We start from the raw sequence: 18557 nt of genomic DNA on the forward strand, positions 1-18557 counted from the left end.
CCATTGTGCCACCCAGCTGCCCATGATCACTTAGATTCATCAGTGAACTATAACCTATTATATATTTTTACACATTTTATATCTCTACACATCTGATCTAAGAATGGATTTTTGTGTATATTTTGCAGGAATAGCTAGAAGAGATTTCTTTGAACTGATATGAACTCATTCCATTTGGAAATCCTGATAGATATCACATTGGTTCAGAGCCCAGTCTCTGTCAGTGGCAGCTGAGGGTTCATACCAAGCCTGCTAATGAACCATTACTTGTTTTATTTAATGACCAAATTTGTCAGCAGTACTTTCAAAAATTTAGAACAATGTATTCAATAATGTTCTCATTAGGAGGGCAGGGCCCATGTCCAATTTCTCTTTATCTTCCCAGGCACCTTCATGGTAGTAGTTGGTAGAATTTTTTTTTTTAATTTTTATTTTATTTTATAATTATAACATTTTTTGACAGTACATATGCATGGGTAATTTTTTACAACATTATCCCTTGCACTTACTTCTATTCAGATTTTTTCCCTTCCTCCCCCAACCCCCTCCCCCAGATGGCAAGCAGTCTTATATATGTTAAATATATTACAGTATATTCTAGATACAATATATGTGTGTAGAACCGAATTTTTTGTTGCACAGGAAGAATTGGATTCAGAAGGTAAAAATAACAGTTTACACTCATTTCCCAGTGTTCCTTTTCTGGATGTAGCTGGTTCTGTCCATCATTAATCAATTGGAATTGGATTAGCTCTTCTCTATGTTGAAGAAATCCACTTCCATCAGAGTACATCCTCGTACAGTATCATTGTTGAAGTGTATAATGATCTTCTGGTTCTGCTCGTTTCACTCAGCATCAGTTGATGTAAGTCTCTCCAAGCCTCTCTGTATTTCTCCTGTTGGTCATTTCTTATAGAACAATAATATTCCATAACATTCATATACCATAGTTTACCCAACCATTCTCCAATTGATGGACATCCATTCATCTTCCAGCATCTAGCCACTATGAAAAGGGCTGCCACAAACATTTTGGCACATACAGGTCCCTTTCCCTTCTTTAGTAGTTCCTTGGGGTATAAGCCCAGTAGTAGTATGGCTGGGTCAAAGGGTATGCACATTTTGATAACTTTTTGGGCATAATTCCAGATTGCTCTCCAGAATGGTTGGATTCTTTCACAACTCCACCAACAATGCATCAGTGTCCCAGTTTTCCCACAGCCCCTCCAACATTCATCGATATTTGTTCCTGTCATCTTAGCCAATCTTACAGGTGTGTAATGATACCTCAGAGTTGTCTTAATTTGCATTTCTCTGATCAATAGTGATTTGGAACACTTTCATATGAGTGGAAATAGTTTTAATTTCATCATCTGAAAATTATCTGTTCATATCCTTTGACCATTTATCAATTGGAGAATGGCTTGATTTCTTATAAATTAAAGTCAATTCTCTGTATATTTTGGAGATGAGGCCTTTATCAGAACCTTTAACTGTAAAAATTTTTTCCCAATTTGTTACTTCCCTTCTAATCTTGTTTGCATTAGTTTTGTTTGTGCAGAAACTTTTTAATTTGGTGTAATCAAAATTTTCTATTTTGTGATCAATAATGGTCTCTAGTTCTCCCTTGGACACAAACTCCTTCCTCCTCCACAAGTCTGAGAGGTAAACCATCCCATGTTCCTCCAATTTATTTATGATTTTATGCCTAAATCTTGGACCCATTTTGATCTAATCTTAGTATGTGGTGTTAAATGTGGGTCCATGCCTAGTTTCTGCCATACTAATTTCCAGTTTTCCCAGCAGTTTTTGTCAAATAATGAATTCTTATCCCAAAATTTGGGATCTTTGGGTTTGTCAAAGATTAGATTGCTATTTTTATTCACTATCTTGCCCTGTGAACCTAACCTATGCCACTGATCAACTAGTCTATTTCTTAGCCAATACCAAATGGTTTTGGTGACTGTTGCTTTATAATATAGCTGTAAATCAGGTACACTTAGACCACCTTCCTCTGACTTTTTTTTCATTAGTTCCCTTGCAATTCTCGACCTTTTATTCTTCCATATGAATTCTGTTGTTATTTTATCTAGGTCATTAAAATAGTTTCTTGGGAGTCTGATTGGTATAGCACTAAATAAATAGATTAGTTTGGGGAGTATTGTCATCTTTATTATATTTGCTCGGCCTATCCAAGAACACTGAATGTCTTTCCAATTATTTAAATCTGACTTTATTTTTGTGGCAAGTGTTTTGTAATTTTGCTCATATAATTCCTGACTCTCCTTTGGTAGATATATTCCCAAATATTTTATACTATCCACTGTTATTTTGAATGGAATTTCTCTTTGTATCTCTTGCTGTTGGATTGTGTTGGTAATATATAAAAATACTGAGGATTTATGTGGATTTATTTTGTATCCTGCAACTTTGCTAAAATTCTGAATTATTTCTAATAGCTTTTTAGCAGAGTCTTTGGGGTTCTCTAAGTATACCATCATGTCATCTGCAAAAAGTGATAATTTGATTTCTTCATTTCCTACTCTAATTCCTTGAATCTCTTTCTCGGCTCTTATTGCCAAGGCTAGAGTTTCTAGTACTATATTGAATAGTAATGGTGATAGTGGGCAACCTTGTTTCACTCCTGATCTTACAGGGAAAGGTTCTAGTTTATCACCATTACATATGATGTTTACTGAAGGTTTTAAATATATGCTCCTTATTATTTTAAGGAATAGTCCATTTATTCCTATAGTAGTTGGTAGAATTTGACTGTCAAATTCTCCTTCCTCATCACCAGAAGCATTCTTGAGCCTCCTCTGCCTAAAGAGAATTAGCTTCTTCCTTCAAGGCTCAGCTCACTTACCACCTTCTGCAGGAAAATTTTGCTCAGCTACTAGTGCCTCCCTCTCAAACCATCTTGTACTTATTGTTTTGAGATTTATTCTATACTTATATAAGTCCTTGTTGTCTCTCCTATAATAATGTAAGCTCTAGGTGAACAGGATGGTTTCATTCATGATATTTCTATTCCCAGCACCTAGCACATGCATACTTTGTGAATTTATATACACTTCAGAATTTCATGCCTTTATATATCGGTCATAATTTAAGTTAACAATATGGCAAATTTCATGAAATTCAGAACCATGTCTTACTAAAAATACAATACATATATATATTTATATATACATATGTATATATATATATATATATATATACAGAAATATATAATATAGGCATACATATATATTAGATATGTATGTACATACATTTTGCGTATGTATTTATTTTTATTTCCCACAGTTCCTTTCACACGGAATGTGTTCACCAAATATTTGTTAAAATGAATTGCCCTATTTGTAACTATGCTCAAAACACTATAAAACTGTATATACCCTTTGATCCAGCTATACCACTGCTCATCTTCTCAAGATTCTTTTTAATAGGAAAAGGATGTGTGGAAACAAAAGCATTGATAACAACTCTTTTTGTGGTAGCCAAGAATTAGAAATTGAGGGGATGCCCACCAATATGGGAGTAGTTGAACAAGTTGTGATATAAGATTATAAGAAATGACAAGCAGGGTGATTTCAGAAAAACCTGTGAAGACTTATATGAACTGATACAGAGTGAAGTGAGCAGAATAATGAGAATACTATACACAGTGATAGCAATATTGTATGATGAAGAACTATGAATTACTTAGCTATTCTCAGCAAAACATGATCCAAGAAAATCCCATCTCATAATGAAAAATGTTATTCACATGCAGGGAAAGAACAGATGTCTGAATACAGACTGAAGCACACTATTTTTCACTTTCATTTTTTTTGTCTAGTCTTCTTGCATAAAAAACCTAATATGGAAATGTTTTACATTATTGTACTAGTATCATCTCTATCAGATTTCTTACTGTTTCATGGAAGAAGGAGGGAAGGAAGGGAGGGGTAGAATTTGGAACTCAAAATTTTAAAAAAGGAATAAACATTATAATTGTTTTTTACATTTAACTAGGGAAATGTTACTTTAAATATTGGTTTTAAAAATAAAATTAATCATTCTAATGGCAAAGTTTAAAGGTATTCTAAAAAAGATTGAGAAGAGAAAAAAGGGATGAAAATAATCTTTAAAAAGCAATCATGAGGTTTGGGGATCAGGCTAGCAAAACTATGAGATAGCAAAAGAGGGAAAAATTGAAACAATCTCTACCTACTCAATAGCATTTACTCTTTCCCCTTTGGCATATTCTAATCTTAGATTTAAGAGAAAGTGAGATATACTGCTGCTGGCTTGGATTTTTTTTTAATTTTATTGTGTTTGTTAATAAAGATTGGAGGAAGATTGATGAGCATGGTGGAATGGCCCATTTCCCCCATAGTTGTTCCAACAATGACCTAAGAAGAATATAGGACTTAGTAGTGACTGAGAAATAGGAAAAACTATCTTTCTATATATATATTTTTTTTCCTACAATCTATAGACAAATAACCAGGGCAGAAACGATGGAAAAGAGGTGAGCCAGGATTGTAGACTCTTAGATCTGAGTCCAATAGTGTAGAGTTGATCAAGTCTTCATTCTCCATCTAGCCAGGTCAATAATAAAAGAGTTTTCTTAAAGGGGCCAGGACCACAGATAGCCCTTAGAACTGCCAGCCAGGCAAGCAGCTACTGACCACTGAAAAAATGAATTGTTGTTCAGTGAGGTGATTCAGGCCAGTTCCAATAGATTTGTGATGGAGAAAGCTATCTGCACCCAAAGAGAGGACTGTGGGGACTGATTGTGGATCATAACATAATATTTTCACTTATTTTGTTGTTGTTTGCTTATTTTTTGTTTTTCTTCTAATTTTTTTTCCTTTTTGATCTGATTTTTCTTGTGCAGAATGATAATTGTGAAAATATGTATAGAAGAATTATACATGCTTAACATATTTTGGATAACTTGCCACCTGAGGGAGGGAATGAGGAGAAGGGAGGGAGAAAAAATTTGGAACTCAAGATTTTGCAAGAGTGAATTTTGAAAACTATCTATACATATATTTTGAAAATAAAAAGCTTTTACAAATAATAAAGAAGGAATTGTTGTGTGTGGTTTTTAAGGCTTGTGAAATCCAAGACAAAAACTCAAAAGAGAAATATAACTCCAAAATACCTATGAATATCCTTAAAGAAAAATAAAGATTGTCTAAAAGATCATTTTGAAACCTTAGAAGAAATAATGTAAATGTCAAAAACAGATTTTAAAATTGTATCAAAATGAGAGACATTGAGGAAAGAAATAACAAAGAAATAAAAGCTAAAGAGGAGAGATTTGAAAAGAAAGAGGGGAAGATTCTGGGAGGATGGTGGAGTAGATTGATCAATTTCAAGCTCTCTTGATTGATTTCTTCCACAAATAAAACAAATTTGAGCCTTGGGGCTTTCACAGACTACAGAAAAATCAAGAAGACTTGGGAAAGAACAGGGGTTCTCTCAACCTGAGATTTTGAAAAGACCTTGCAGGGGCTGTGGGAAGTACAAACACCTCTAGGCTAAATCTGCAGAAAATTTAACTGGGGATCCCTCAGACTAGCTAGGTGTAGCTAGAGCCTCAGCAGGAACCACAGAGACTTTCATCTCCTGGACTGTTTGTGGAGCTGGGGTCTGAGTCAGCGAGGACTGAGGGAACCTCACTGATTAGGAATCCTAGGCCCAGCTGTGCTGCTGAGATGCTGCCCTGGTGAGAGAGAAAACCAGCGCCTGGTGAGTGCAGAGGCAAGAGGGCAAGGATGCTGCTGGCTGTGGGCACTTGTAGGAGGATGGTGGTCTTGGTTTGGGGTTCCTGGTCAGAGAGGAGAGCTGGAAAGAAGCTTGAGGCACCATCTCCCTCCTTCCCACCTTACCCCCACAATTAGAGGTGCTTACACTAATACATATTATTAAAAAAAAGAAATGAACCCAGCAAAGAATAAAGAACCCCACCATTGAAACATATTATGAGAACAGGAAGATCAGGATTCATCTACAGAGGAGAACACTTTAATTAAGAAAAAAAGTTTCAGCTCCAAAGAGCAATATTAAATAGCTCCCTACCCAGAGAGTATTTATAGAATTCAAAAAAGAATTTAAAAATCAAATAAGAGACATTGAGGGAAAACTAAAAAGACTATTTTAAAAATTTTAACCAACTAAAAAAGGAGGTAAAGCCTCAAAAATGAAAATAATTCTTAGAAAATTAGAATCGGGCAAGGGAAAGCTAGTAAAGCTATGAGACCAAGAAATAACAAAACAGATCATAAAGAATGAGAAAGAAAATAGGACGAATGTGAAACATATTATAAGAAAAACAACAGATCTGGAGAACAGATCAAGAAGAGAAAATATATGAATAATTGCACTGCCAGAAAATTCTTTTCAAAAATAGAACCTTGACACAATAATGAGGGAAATAATTCAAGAAAATTGTCTTGGAGTGATAGAATATGAGTGGAAAGTAGAAATAGAAAAAAAAACACAATCCACTGATTACCACCTCAAAGAGATCCTTTGTAGAAAACCCTCAGAAATATTATTGCCAAATTTCAAACAACCCAGCTCAAAGAGAAAATTTTGCAAGAAACAATAAAAAACAATTCAAATAATCTGGAACTACAATTAAAATTGTACAAGACTTATCAGCAACTACAATAAAAGACCACAGGTCTTGGAATCATACCAACTGAGAATCAAAAGGCTAGGCCTGCAGCCAAAAATATCATATCCAGCAAAATTATCCATAATTTTTAAATGAGAAAAAAATGGACATTAAACCAACTTGCAGATTTTCAGGATTTCCTATCAACCAAACCAGTATTTAACAGAAAATTTAACATCTAAGAGCCAATATGAAAGATTAATTTTAAAGAATTTAACATGGACAAACTGTTTAAACATGGACAAATTATGTTTTTTATATATGTATATCTTTAAGATTCACATCAACAATAGGATAGCTCAAAAGAAAGATTGGCAGAATTAAGGTAAAAATAGTAATCATGTTATGCAAATGAGGTAAAGAAGAAAAGACACAGAGGCATTAGATGGAAGAGGAGGGCTTATAGTTCTGAAAACCTATTCACATCACAAATGGGTTCAATAGACAACATTATATATATATATATACCATGAAGGGTATAGTATCCTCCAAAATCTATTAAAAAATAAGAGGGAGGGGCAGCTTGGTACACAGTGGATTGAGCACTAGCCCTGAAGTCAGGAGGACCTGAGTTCAAATTTGACCTTAGACATTTAATACTTCCTAGTTATATGATCCTGGGTAAGTCACTTAACCCAAATTGCCTCAGGAAAAAAAAGAAGAAGAAAAGAAAGAAATAAGAGGGAAGGTATGGGCAGATGGGAGAGCAAAGGATAAGAGAAGACAAGGTAGGGATCCTTGGGTGAGGGTAAGTTAAGTAATAATAAAGCAAGTTAGGGAGCAGAATTTAATTAAAGAGTCAGCAGGGATAGGAAAGATACGTGTGTATGTGGGATGTGTGTGTGTATGTACGTATTTACATATGTATACATAAATATATCTTTTCTTAACTGTAGTTTGCTTGGGGGTGGGGGAATGAAAGGGGGGAAAAGGAAAAAGTAAATAAGGTGCACAGCAGAGAACCAAAGAACAATTACAAGGAAGTAAAGAAAAAGTAGACATTCGTGAATATAATTTCTTCTACTAAAATATATACTTTCTTGATCTGGCAATTTGTTATGTATTTGGAATTCTCCCTGATATTCTGCTAGGCATATGACAATCTTCTTTTTTGCTTTGCTTCATTTTGTTTTGCATTTCTTTTTTTTTTCTTACTTTATTTTTAAATAAAATAAATTTAATAAATAAAAAATAAAACATCTAAATTATATATATACATATATATGTGTCATATATATGTATATATACATATATATACATATATATACATATATATATATATATGTATATATATAGTAAAAAGAGAAAAAAGAAATAGCAGTTTAGCATGAGAGGTACAAAAGTTAACATAAGTAACATCCTCCCTGAAAATTCTAATGGACCAAATAGAAAAATATAAAAAAATAAAGTCAAAAATTTTAGAACTCTTTCCAAATAAGATATCTCTTATTTTAAAAACTTGACATAGAAGACAAATCAAGAAGAGTTAATTTAAGAATCACTGGACTATCTGAAAAAATAAAGAGCCTGGATATTATATTTTAAGAAATTATGAAAGAAAACTGTATATATAATTTAGAATCAGAGGGCATTGGTCACTGCCTGAAGGAAACCCAAAATGAAGTCATGACCAAAATTCAGAGCTTCTAGATCAAAGCAACTTGAAAAGAAAACTTCAATACCAAGGAACAAAACCAACTGAAATCATACAAAAATAAGTGGCTACCACTATAAAGCAAGAGAGCATGCAATATGATATTCCAAAAAGCAATTAACTTACCCAACAAAAATGAGTATAATACTACAGGGAGAAAATGGAATTTTAATGAACAAGAGAACATCCAAATATTCCTGATGGAAAGATCAGAGCTAAGTAGAAAGTAAGAGAGGATAGGATACACTAGGAAAGAAAAGAGAATGGCAGAAGGGAGTTCATCTGATGTAACTGGAAAGCATAAGAGAAATCTACACAAATGGAAAAGTGGTGAGACCTGGAATATCCTTGAACCTCATGCTTAATTAATGAAGTGATGCTAGCAGAACCGAAAACAATGTTTAATACTAACAATACTAAAAATAAACATTTTTAATAAAAACATCCAAGAATTCTGATCAATGGAATGATCAATCATGATTCTAAAGGATTTGTGATAAAATGTGGTACCTATCTTCTTAAGTTGAAGGGATAGATGGACTAGATAAGAAAAGTAAGAGACATTTTTGAACATTAGCAATGTGAGAATTTGTTTTGCTTGATTATGCATATTTGTTGCAAGGGCTTTGCTTTCTTTCCCCCCTCCTTACTCCCTGCCCTTCCCCTGGGGAAGAGGGAAGAAAGAAAGAAAGCAAATCCTTATTAGTTGGGGGAAAATCCAAACTAGCAGTAGCAAAGTAAACTTTCTGGAAACCTACCTGGACTATAGGTTTGTAGAAAAATATTCCAATCTGATAACCAAACAAGTTAGGCTTTCTTTCCCAAATATTTTTTATAAATGTTTTGGCTTAAATTGTTTTTTTTTTTCTTAAAATTATTGGTTTAGAAAGGAACAGAAGAGAGATTAATTAGTGTCAAGAACACAATAATTGTCCAAGTGGGCACTTCACTTTGGCAATTGCACTGTTCATTTTATTAAATGATTTCCTAATTAGCAATATTTATCTTGGCACTCAATTTAGTGACCTCCACCTCTTAAGAGAAAGTCACCTCATGGCTCTTTTCAACAATGAAGTGATTCAAGTCAATTCCAATAGATTTGTGATGGAGAGAACCATATTCATTCAGAGAGAGCACTGTGGGGACTGAATGTGGATCACAACATAGTATTTTCACCTTTTCTGTTGTTTATTTGCTTTTTAAATTTCTATTTCGTTTTCCCTTTTTGATCTGCTTTTTTATGCAGCATAATAAATATGGAAATATGTATAGAAGAACTGCACATGTTTAACATATATTGGATTACTTGCTGTCTGGGGGAGAGGATGGGAGGAAGAGAGAGAGAAAAATTCAGAACACAAGGTTTTGCAAGAGTAAATGCTGAAAACTATCTTTGCATATTTTTCAAAATAAAAAGCTATTATTAAATAATTTTTAATAAAAGAGAAAATCATCTTTGGAATAATACTTGCAACTGATATTTTCTCACCTGTTTAGAAACTTTGGCCCAAGTTTTCTTCAGCCTGTAGATTGCACTTCTATTTAAGGCTGAGGTGATCTCCAATACTCCATTATAGTTGTGCATGCATCTACAGATATCTGCAACAGCAACCCATTTCTCAATGGAATTAGCCCGAGAGCTGACATCAGCATAATTCATTATCTGGGAGGCCACAAGGTTACTCATCTAGCACAGAAAGCCAAGAAATCAGACTTAAAGGGAAGCATTTGGGAAAAACACACACATTATTTAACACAGACAATAAAAGAAGATGGCAAATGTCTTGATAATACCACTCTCAATACAAATTTCTGCAGGCATTTAAGCTCCCTATAAAAATTAACTAACGAAATCTCATGCATCTCTAGAGTGAAGAGAAGAACTCGCTGAAGGGCCAGTGAATGGAATAGTTTTGTTAATCATATAACATATAGTCCCACTTGACAAAGTATTAGAATAGGATAAAATATGCTTACATCCAAAATAGTAATCATCACATATCCATTGTTCAGCATGGTGTCTTGTACAAAGTGACAAGTTAATATTGTTGAATTGAACTAGATGTTAAACAATTTAATTCTTTTGACAATCCAAAAAGGTCTCGAAACTCATCAAGGTCATTATGAACTTCAATTATCACAGTAGCATGTTTTTAAAAAGTACCATTAGAGAATGATTTCTCAGTTGATAGAGGACTGCAAACTAAGCATGAGTTTGCATATGACAGGGCAGTCATAACAGTTCATTTGTCCTTAAAATGCATTAAGAGAAAGAAACAAAAAATTTAGAATGTGAGAGGTGATCATTTTTCTGAGATTATATCTTGAACTTTGTTATTTATTCCTTTCAGTTGTGTCCAAATTGTCATGGCCCTTTTTGGGGTTTCCTTAGAAAAGGTACTGGAGAGGGTGGCCGTTTCTTTTTCCAGCTCATTTTACAAATAAGGAAACTGATAAGATTTAAGTGATTTGCCAAGGGACATCTACTAGTAAGTGTTTAAGCTGGATTTGACTTCAGAAATATAGCCTTCCTGAGTTCAGGCACCAAGTAGCTGACCCTGGAGTATTATGCTCAATTCTGGAAATCCCAGATATGACAGAGGCAGTAGCTACCAAGGTCTCTCATGGTCACTAAACTTTTTTTTTTCCTTAAAAGGAAAAGACATTTCCTTAAATGTCTTCAAGGGTTAGCTGGTCCAGGAATTAAGCCTCAAATCACGTATGTACAAAAACCTAGTGCATGAGGAATGAGATGGAGAGGCAATGTCTTCAGACATTCCATTATGGCAAATCTGGGGGCTGCTAGTTTTGCTTAACTAAAGAAATGCTGTATCCTTCCTGAACACTGTATCTATGCTACTATTAAGTAAGGCTCTTTTTCTTCCACCCCAGTTTCTCACCACATTAAAAGCAACTTATATCTACATCCTCTAAATGTACCCCTAACAAAGATATAGTTCTCAAGAGTTACACATATCATTTCAGATGTAGAGATTTAAATATTTTAACCTTTAAAAAACAAAGTTTTTTTTTTCTTTATACCTTCTTATGCTTTCTTAAGTTTGGTATTTGAAAATCAAATTTTCTGCTTAGCTCTGCTCTTTTCATCAAAAATAATTGAAAATCCTCCATTTCATTGAATGTCCAATTTTCCCCTGATATATAATGTTTAGTTTTGCTGGGTAGTTGATTCTTGGCTGCAGTCCAAGTTCCTTTGCCCTCTGGATTGTCACATTTCAGGCCCTTCCATCCTTTAAAGTAGAAGCTGCTAGGCCCTGGGTAATCCTGACTGTGGCTCCTCCATATTTGAGTTGTTTATTTCTAGCTATTTATAATATTTTCTTTTTAATCTAATAATTCTGGAATTTAGCTACAATATTCCTTGAAGTTTTCATTTTGAGGTCTCTCTCAGGCATGATGGATGGGTTCTTTCAATGACTATTTAACCCTCTGATTCTAGGATATCAGTACAATTTTCCTTGATGATTTCTTGAATTTTTTTTTCATCATGGTTTTCAGGTAATCCAATAATTCTTAGACTTTTTTTTTCTCCTGTATCTATTTTGTAGTTTAGTTGTTTTTCTTCTATTTTTTTCAATTCTTTTGGTTTTGTTTGACTGATTCTTGATGTTTCATTGAGTCATTCACTTCTATTTTTCTAATTTTAATTTCTAGTGAATTATTTTCTTCAGTTAGCTTTTTAAAATTTCCTTTTGAATTTCATGAATTGAACTTTTAAAGGAGTTGTTTTGTTCAATGGAATTTTTTTTCTATTTTACCAATTCTATTTTTCAAGGAGTTGTTTTCTTTTTCCATCTTGCCAAATCCATTTTTAAAGTTGTTTTCTTTAACCAATTTCTATGTATCCTTTTCTAAACTCTCCTGCAAAGCTCTCATTTCATTTCCCCATTTTTCGTCTAACTCTCTTTTAAGATTCATTTTGATTTCTTTCAAAAGAGCCTTGTAAGATGAGACCAATTCATATCCCACTCTGATACTTCATCTGGAGGCATTTTGTTTTCAGTATTCTCAGGGTTTGGGTTCTGCTCTTCCCTCTCTTCATAATAGCTATCTATGGTCAGAGCTCTTTGCTTTTTTGGTAAGCTTCTTTTTGTTAAATGCTGGCTGACCTATGAATGTCTCATTTTGTTCTTCTCCTGAGCATAAACTACTAGACTGTCCAGAGTCTAGCCTGACCAAGAGTACCATATTAGGAAGAGAATAAGCACTAAGCACCTATGTGCTGGGCACTATGTTAAGCATTTTTACAAATATCTCATTTGACCCTCACAACAACCTGAGAAGTACCTTTATGCTCTACAATTTTCAGCTGAGGAAACTGAAGCAAGCAGCAGTTAAGTGATGTTCCCATAATCACACAGCTGGTAAGAGTTTGAAGTCAAATTTGAGGTCTTCTCTGAGCTCTTAATTTCTATGCTATCCCCACTGTACCATCTAGCTGCCTCTAAGGAAGGATCTTGTCAGGATGGAAGCTCTCAGGATGCTGAGAGGGATTTAAAACCATATCATGAAGCATCTATTCAGTAAAACTGAGAAAGTTTAGCCTAGATAAAAGGAGAATTGGGGGGAGAGTAGACAGAAGAATTGTGTTCAAACATTTGAAGGTTTGCCACATGAAGGAGATATGCTCTGCCTGACTACATAGGGAAGGTGAAGGTTGCAAAGGGGCAGATTTTAGATTCATTTAGGAAAAACAATTAAAAAAACAAAAAGTACCTTCCCAACAACGAAAGGTGTTGAAAAAGGAATGGACAATCTTGGAATAAAAGATTTTTTTTAACCAAAGGCTGCCTCAGAGGGGATTACTGTTTAGACACAAATTAGCTGATGACCTCTCTGAGTTTCTTCGAGCTCTGAAAATATGACAATCTTCTATTTCTCTGCTTCTCTTGCCTTCTATATTTTGGAGTTGTGGCTTCCAAAATGGTAACTTTTAAAAACACTACAAAAAGTTACAAGTACTATTCTTTAATTCTTTGCTAAATGCAGGTGGAAGGAATAATACTTCCAGAACATTTCATTTTGAGGCAGGAAAGTGGCTCAGAAGATAAAGAATTGAGAATGAGGAATAAATGAGTTCAGACTATAAGACACTTCCTAGCAAATCATTTAACCTCTACCTGTTTCTTTTTTCTCACCTGGAAAATGGGGATAATGGTTGAATACAAAGATAAAAGGTGAAGCAGAGATGAAAAATTACCCAGACCAATATATTTTTTAAATGATGACAAATGAGGTTATATATTGCTCTGTTGCATTTTGATGAAGAGATTTGCATTACCAATGTCTCATTAAAGTAGCAAGAATTTTGAATTCAGTTTGGAACTTTTTAGGGTCACAGCTGAGTAGCATCAAAATACTAGACACTTAGACATGAAACTTTTTTGTCCTTGGAGGATTTTAAAGTTAGCTTTAGCATTCCATAACTTCTGGTTTAAAAAAGAAATAAAACATTTGTTTTAAAGGGGAAAGTTTATACCCTGACATTCACATTCCTGGAATGTAACAAAAAGTCTTTTACTTTTTATGATTACTCACATCATTAAAGTGCTGGCTGGTTTTCATAATGTAGGGTGTTCTTTCATTTTTATCCAATTTCATCCAACCCTGACCAAGAAATTCTCTGAAAATTTAAGGAACAAACAAAAACAGCTAAAGTCAATTAGTTTAGGAATAATGGTAGCTATGAAAATGATGATGATGATACTAGTACACATTTATATAGTGCCTTAAAGTTTATAAAGTCAATTTGATTAAATTTTAATAATATTAAATATAAGTTAACTATTAAATTAATTAAAATACATTAAGAATATTAAACAATTCTAGGCATTGAAGATGCCACATTTTAGTTTTTATGGAACATCCTAGATGATTCCATGCTAATTAATAATAGCCATAGCTATAATTGTTCAAGTTTTGCCTGCCAGGATAACTAAGAGAAGGATTTTGTCAATTTCTCATTTTTTTATACAAAAGTTTGGAACTTTCTCTGCCCTCGAATCACTATAGATACAACTCTAATTGTTGGGAAAGACAAATAGAAATAAATAAATGGATGAAGAAAACAAGTACTATCCCAGAAACCAAAATTATTCCCATGTAGCTAAGTTTTAGATAAGTCACAGACTGAATTCCCAAGACTGTGCACAACTGTCAAAAATTGTCCAACTGGAAGCAGCATTTTAGTATCTTTTTCTCTCGTTTGTTAGAATGAATGACATTCCTCAAACCTAATTAATGCAGCTGAGAAGATGCTCCATACCTTTATTAGGAAAAACAACAATTTGATTGAATTATGGAATCAGTCAATGGAGTAAACTATGTATAAACTGAATGAAAATGGATAATGCCACAAAAGAAAGAAACATCATGTGTTTAAATACAGAGGATTAGTCATCCCCTGTGAGGCATGGATAAAATAGCAAGCCAATTTGTAAACTGGAATTATAATAGTAGGATAACTCTTAAGAGGAAATCATTGAGGGGGAAGTTGGCAAACTCTTTCCTCTTGCCCATTTGCCATTGATGGAAAGCCTTGCAACATTTGGAAACTTGGGAGAATTGAACTTTCCCATCAGCACTGATGGAATAACAGTGACAGATGGCAGCATCTATACTGGGAATCAAGAGATATGCTTAAAGATCAACTAGACACAGAAAATATAAAGCTTTAGAATTTTTCAGAAATCAACACATACCAAAGGGAAACTTCACGAAGACCTCACAAAAGGACTTCCAGTAATCAAGAGAGAAAGAGAATAAGTATTTATATAGCATCAAGCACTGTGCTAAGTGCCTTTTATAAATATCAAAGATCTCATCTGTTCCCCATGATAATTCTGGGAGGTATAGACTGTGAAACTCCCCATTTCACAGCTGAGGAAGCTGAGGAAAACAGGGGTTAAGCCAATTTCCTAGGATGACATAGATACTAGTCATCTGAAACCAAATTTGACCAATTCTACTTGACTCTAGACCCAGTTCTCTCTCCATTACCCCTACAGCTGCATCAGGAACCTTGAAGTACCCGTCTGTCACCTGCATTTTCTAAGCTTGAACCCATTTTCCCCAGGTGCTTTTTGTGTCAAAGACTGGGTCACAGGCTTAGGGAAGGGTGTTTTTACTGGAGAATCTCAATAAGTACTCCTTTCTAAAAGATAATTAAGTCTGGCAGCTGGTAATCAGTGAAGGCTCAGAAGCCCTTCTCAGGGTTACTCCTAGAATCCTAAGGGAGAAATAATTAGCTCCTCTTTGGGTACCTGAGATATCAGTATGAGTAGGAGTTGGTAAAGTAGACGCAGAGTGGGTGCTGTATCAATATCAGGGTATGCTAAGTCTGGGAGAATTGTGCATCACTGGACTGAAATCACCCACTACCTTATTTGCCCAAAGTCAAGGTTCTTCCAGTCGGGTTTAGGCTGTTTACTGTTTCTAAGCTTATGAGCTCATTCACATTTTTCTCAGAAGTAACTTTCCTGATACTTGGCGCCAATGGGTACAATATGAAAATATCCCTTAAACCAAAAGTGTCAGGCATGCTGCCAAATGCAGCCCAAACCAAATTAAAATGTAATTGGGAAGTATTTAACAAGATAAATAAAACACAGTAACACATAGATGATATTACATTTTAAAACTAAGTCAACATATGGCCAATAGGGCTCCCTAACTATGGATTAGTGGCCCCTTTTTGCATTTGTGTTTGAAATTATATTTGTATTTGAAATTTGAATGTTGACAGGACTGCTTTAACCCATTCTCTGCTCCACCCCTATTATCCCCATTTGTTTTACTTTGGGGCAAGGCAGGATTCAGAACTATAGAAATTCTTACAGTGATGCCAGTGAGAAAAAGGGAAAAGGCTGTTGGCCCAGAAAACTAGGGAAAAACTGCTGTGGATTGTAAAATCTAGGGGCATATATAGCAACAGCATATAGGGTGACACAGAAATCAGCATAGCCTGGAGACCCTGGAGATGGTCAGCATCTTACAAACATAAAGAGGCTTGAAATACACCAGCATGATCAAGTTGACATTTAAATCTGCTCCTACAATTGTTACCCATGCATATCAGCACTGATCTCTCAAACAACTAAATAAAAGGATGGTCACGCAAAGAGCCATTCTACAGGCTCTTGGATAGTGATGGTGGGCACTTACTCATAGGGGATGCTCCTGAACACTATGTGATCTAACAGGGTGATCTGTTCAGCAAGTTCCATGGCTGACAGGGTTTCAAAGCATTCTGCTTTAGGACAGTCAGTCTGCAAGAAAACAAGGGAAATCCAATGTTAATCATATGTATGTTTCTTTAATCTTAATACTGGATCATGGAACTTCAACCAGAAAGTACCTCAAAGCTCATTTAGTACAACCAGGGCATTTTACAGGTATAGAAACTGAGGTCTAGAGAGGCTAAATAACTGAGCCGGATTTGTAATAGTAATAGATCAGTCAAAATTTAATTTCAAGTCTTTTGCCTCCAGTGACAGTGCATCTTCCATTGTCCCAGACTGTCCTCTAATTTATTTGGTCACTACTGGCAAAACATTATCTTTCAGTTTCCATTTCTGAAATAAGTAGGTTTTTAAGAGCTCAAAATCTTCAAATGGAACATAACTCTGAGGCAGCATTAGAGATGGTGACAAATTCACCTCAGAGAATCAGACATATAATAACAGCTCATATTTAGAAAAGGTACAAGATTTACAAAGAGCTTTATCTTTTTTAATTAAATTTTTTTCAATTAAAATGCATGCTTGTTAATTGAAAAAAATTAATTAAAAAAAAAAAAGAGAAAGCACTTTGTAAATTTTAAAACTTCCCTCTTGCCCCTCCTCCTGAGAAAGATAAGGAGAAAAAAAACTTCTTAATACATTGAAACTGTGTCTCCCAACAGTGATATAAAGTTTCTTCAAAGACCATGCTCTTAAATGTTGACTCAGTGACTACTTAGTAGTAATAAATTGTGCTCAGAGACTTAACCAATATTGACAGGATAAAAATGTAGGCACACTTACCATTTGGATTATATCCTCCATTTTGAGGTGAGTATCATCTTGATCATCTTGAGAGAGGGCCCTAAAAAAATCCCAAAATATCTTATATAAAATAGATTTTTAATTGTGGACAAGAGTGAAAAGAATTTAAAACAACTCATTTACCACCCCCTTCCATGTTGAAAGGTATATAAAATTAAGCCCCTTGAATTTGGTTAAGACAAAGTGATACTCAACAGAAACTGGTTATATTGATGTGCTGTTGTTTAGTCATTTAAGTTGTCTCGTTCTCTTTGTAATGCCATGTAGGGTTTTCTTGGTAAAGATACTGGAGTGGTTTGCCATTTCTTTCTCCAGGTCATTTTACAGATGAAGAAATTGAGACAAATAGGGTTTAGTAACTTGCCCAGGGTCACACAGTGCCAGAGGCTTCCTGACTCCAGGTTCAGCCCTCTATCCACTGAACCACCCAGCTGCTAATTCATATAAATAATTAACAGCAGAGCATGCGATAGAGGAGTTTTATAAAAGATGTGCCTTTTCTTATCCATATGATAAACTCTGATGTCTTATAGGTCTCCAAATAGCATTGTTTTAGCTCATAGTTTCCATAATGAATATCAGGGCAGTTTTCTTCAATAATGTCTTGAATGATGAAGTTTAGGATTTTTTTTTTTTGGATCATAGCTTTCAGGTAGACCAATAATTTTATTTTATTTCATTTGGGGTGGTTCATAACATTTTTGATAATACGTTTTTATTTTCAAGATATATACAAAGAGAGTTTTTAAAATTCACCCTTGCAGGGTTCTGATAAATGCCGTATTTCTAAAATATATAGAGAATTGACTCAAACTCATAAGAATTCAAGCTGTTTTTCAAATGATAAATGGTTAAAGACTATGAATAGGCAATTTTCAGATGAAGAAATTAAAACCATTTCAAGTCATAGGAAATGTTCTCTAAATCATTATTGATCAGAGAAATGCAAATTACGACAACTTTGAAGTACCACCACACACCTTTCAGATTGGCTAAAATGTCAGGAAAAGATAATGACAAATATTGGAGGGGATGTGGGAGAACTGGGACACTAATACATTGTTGGTGGAGTTGTCTGATTCAACCATTCTGGAGAGCAATTAGGAAGTATGTCCAAAAGGCTATCAAACTGTACATATCCTTTGATCCAGCAGTATCTTAA

At 34.4% G+C, this 18557-nt stretch overlaps 1 protein-coding gene across 5 annotated transcripts in view; it reads right to left on the reverse strand.

Annotated features, from left to right (window-relative positions):
• Nucleotides 1–18557, reverse strand: part of RASGRF2 (Ras protein specific guanine nucleotide releasing factor 2) — a 321033-nt gene that overhangs the window by 10812 nt on the left and 291664 nt on the right. For all 5 annotated transcript variants that reach the window (XM_074282189.1, XM_074282188.1, XM_074282187.1 and 2 more), the window contains 4 exons: nt 17375–17435; nt 16515–16618; nt 13890–13974; nt 9820–10017 (listed from right to left, as the gene is read on the reverse strand). In XM_074282189.1, the coding sequence (XP_074138290.1) occupies nt 9820–10017; nt 13890–13974; nt 16515–16618; nt 17375–17435 (448 nt within the window). The remainder of the gene's footprint in view (nt 1–9819; nt 10018–13889; nt 13975–16514; nt 16619–17374; nt 17436–18557) is intronic.

The sequence above is a fragment of the Sminthopsis crassicaudata genome, chromosome 1 (genome assembly GCF_048593235.1).
Source record: "Sminthopsis crassicaudata isolate SCR6 chromosome 1, ASM4859323v1, whole genome shotgun sequence".
Classification (NCBI taxonomy): Eukaryota; Metazoa; Chordata; class Mammalia; order Dasyuromorphia; family Dasyuridae; genus Sminthopsis; species Sminthopsis crassicaudata.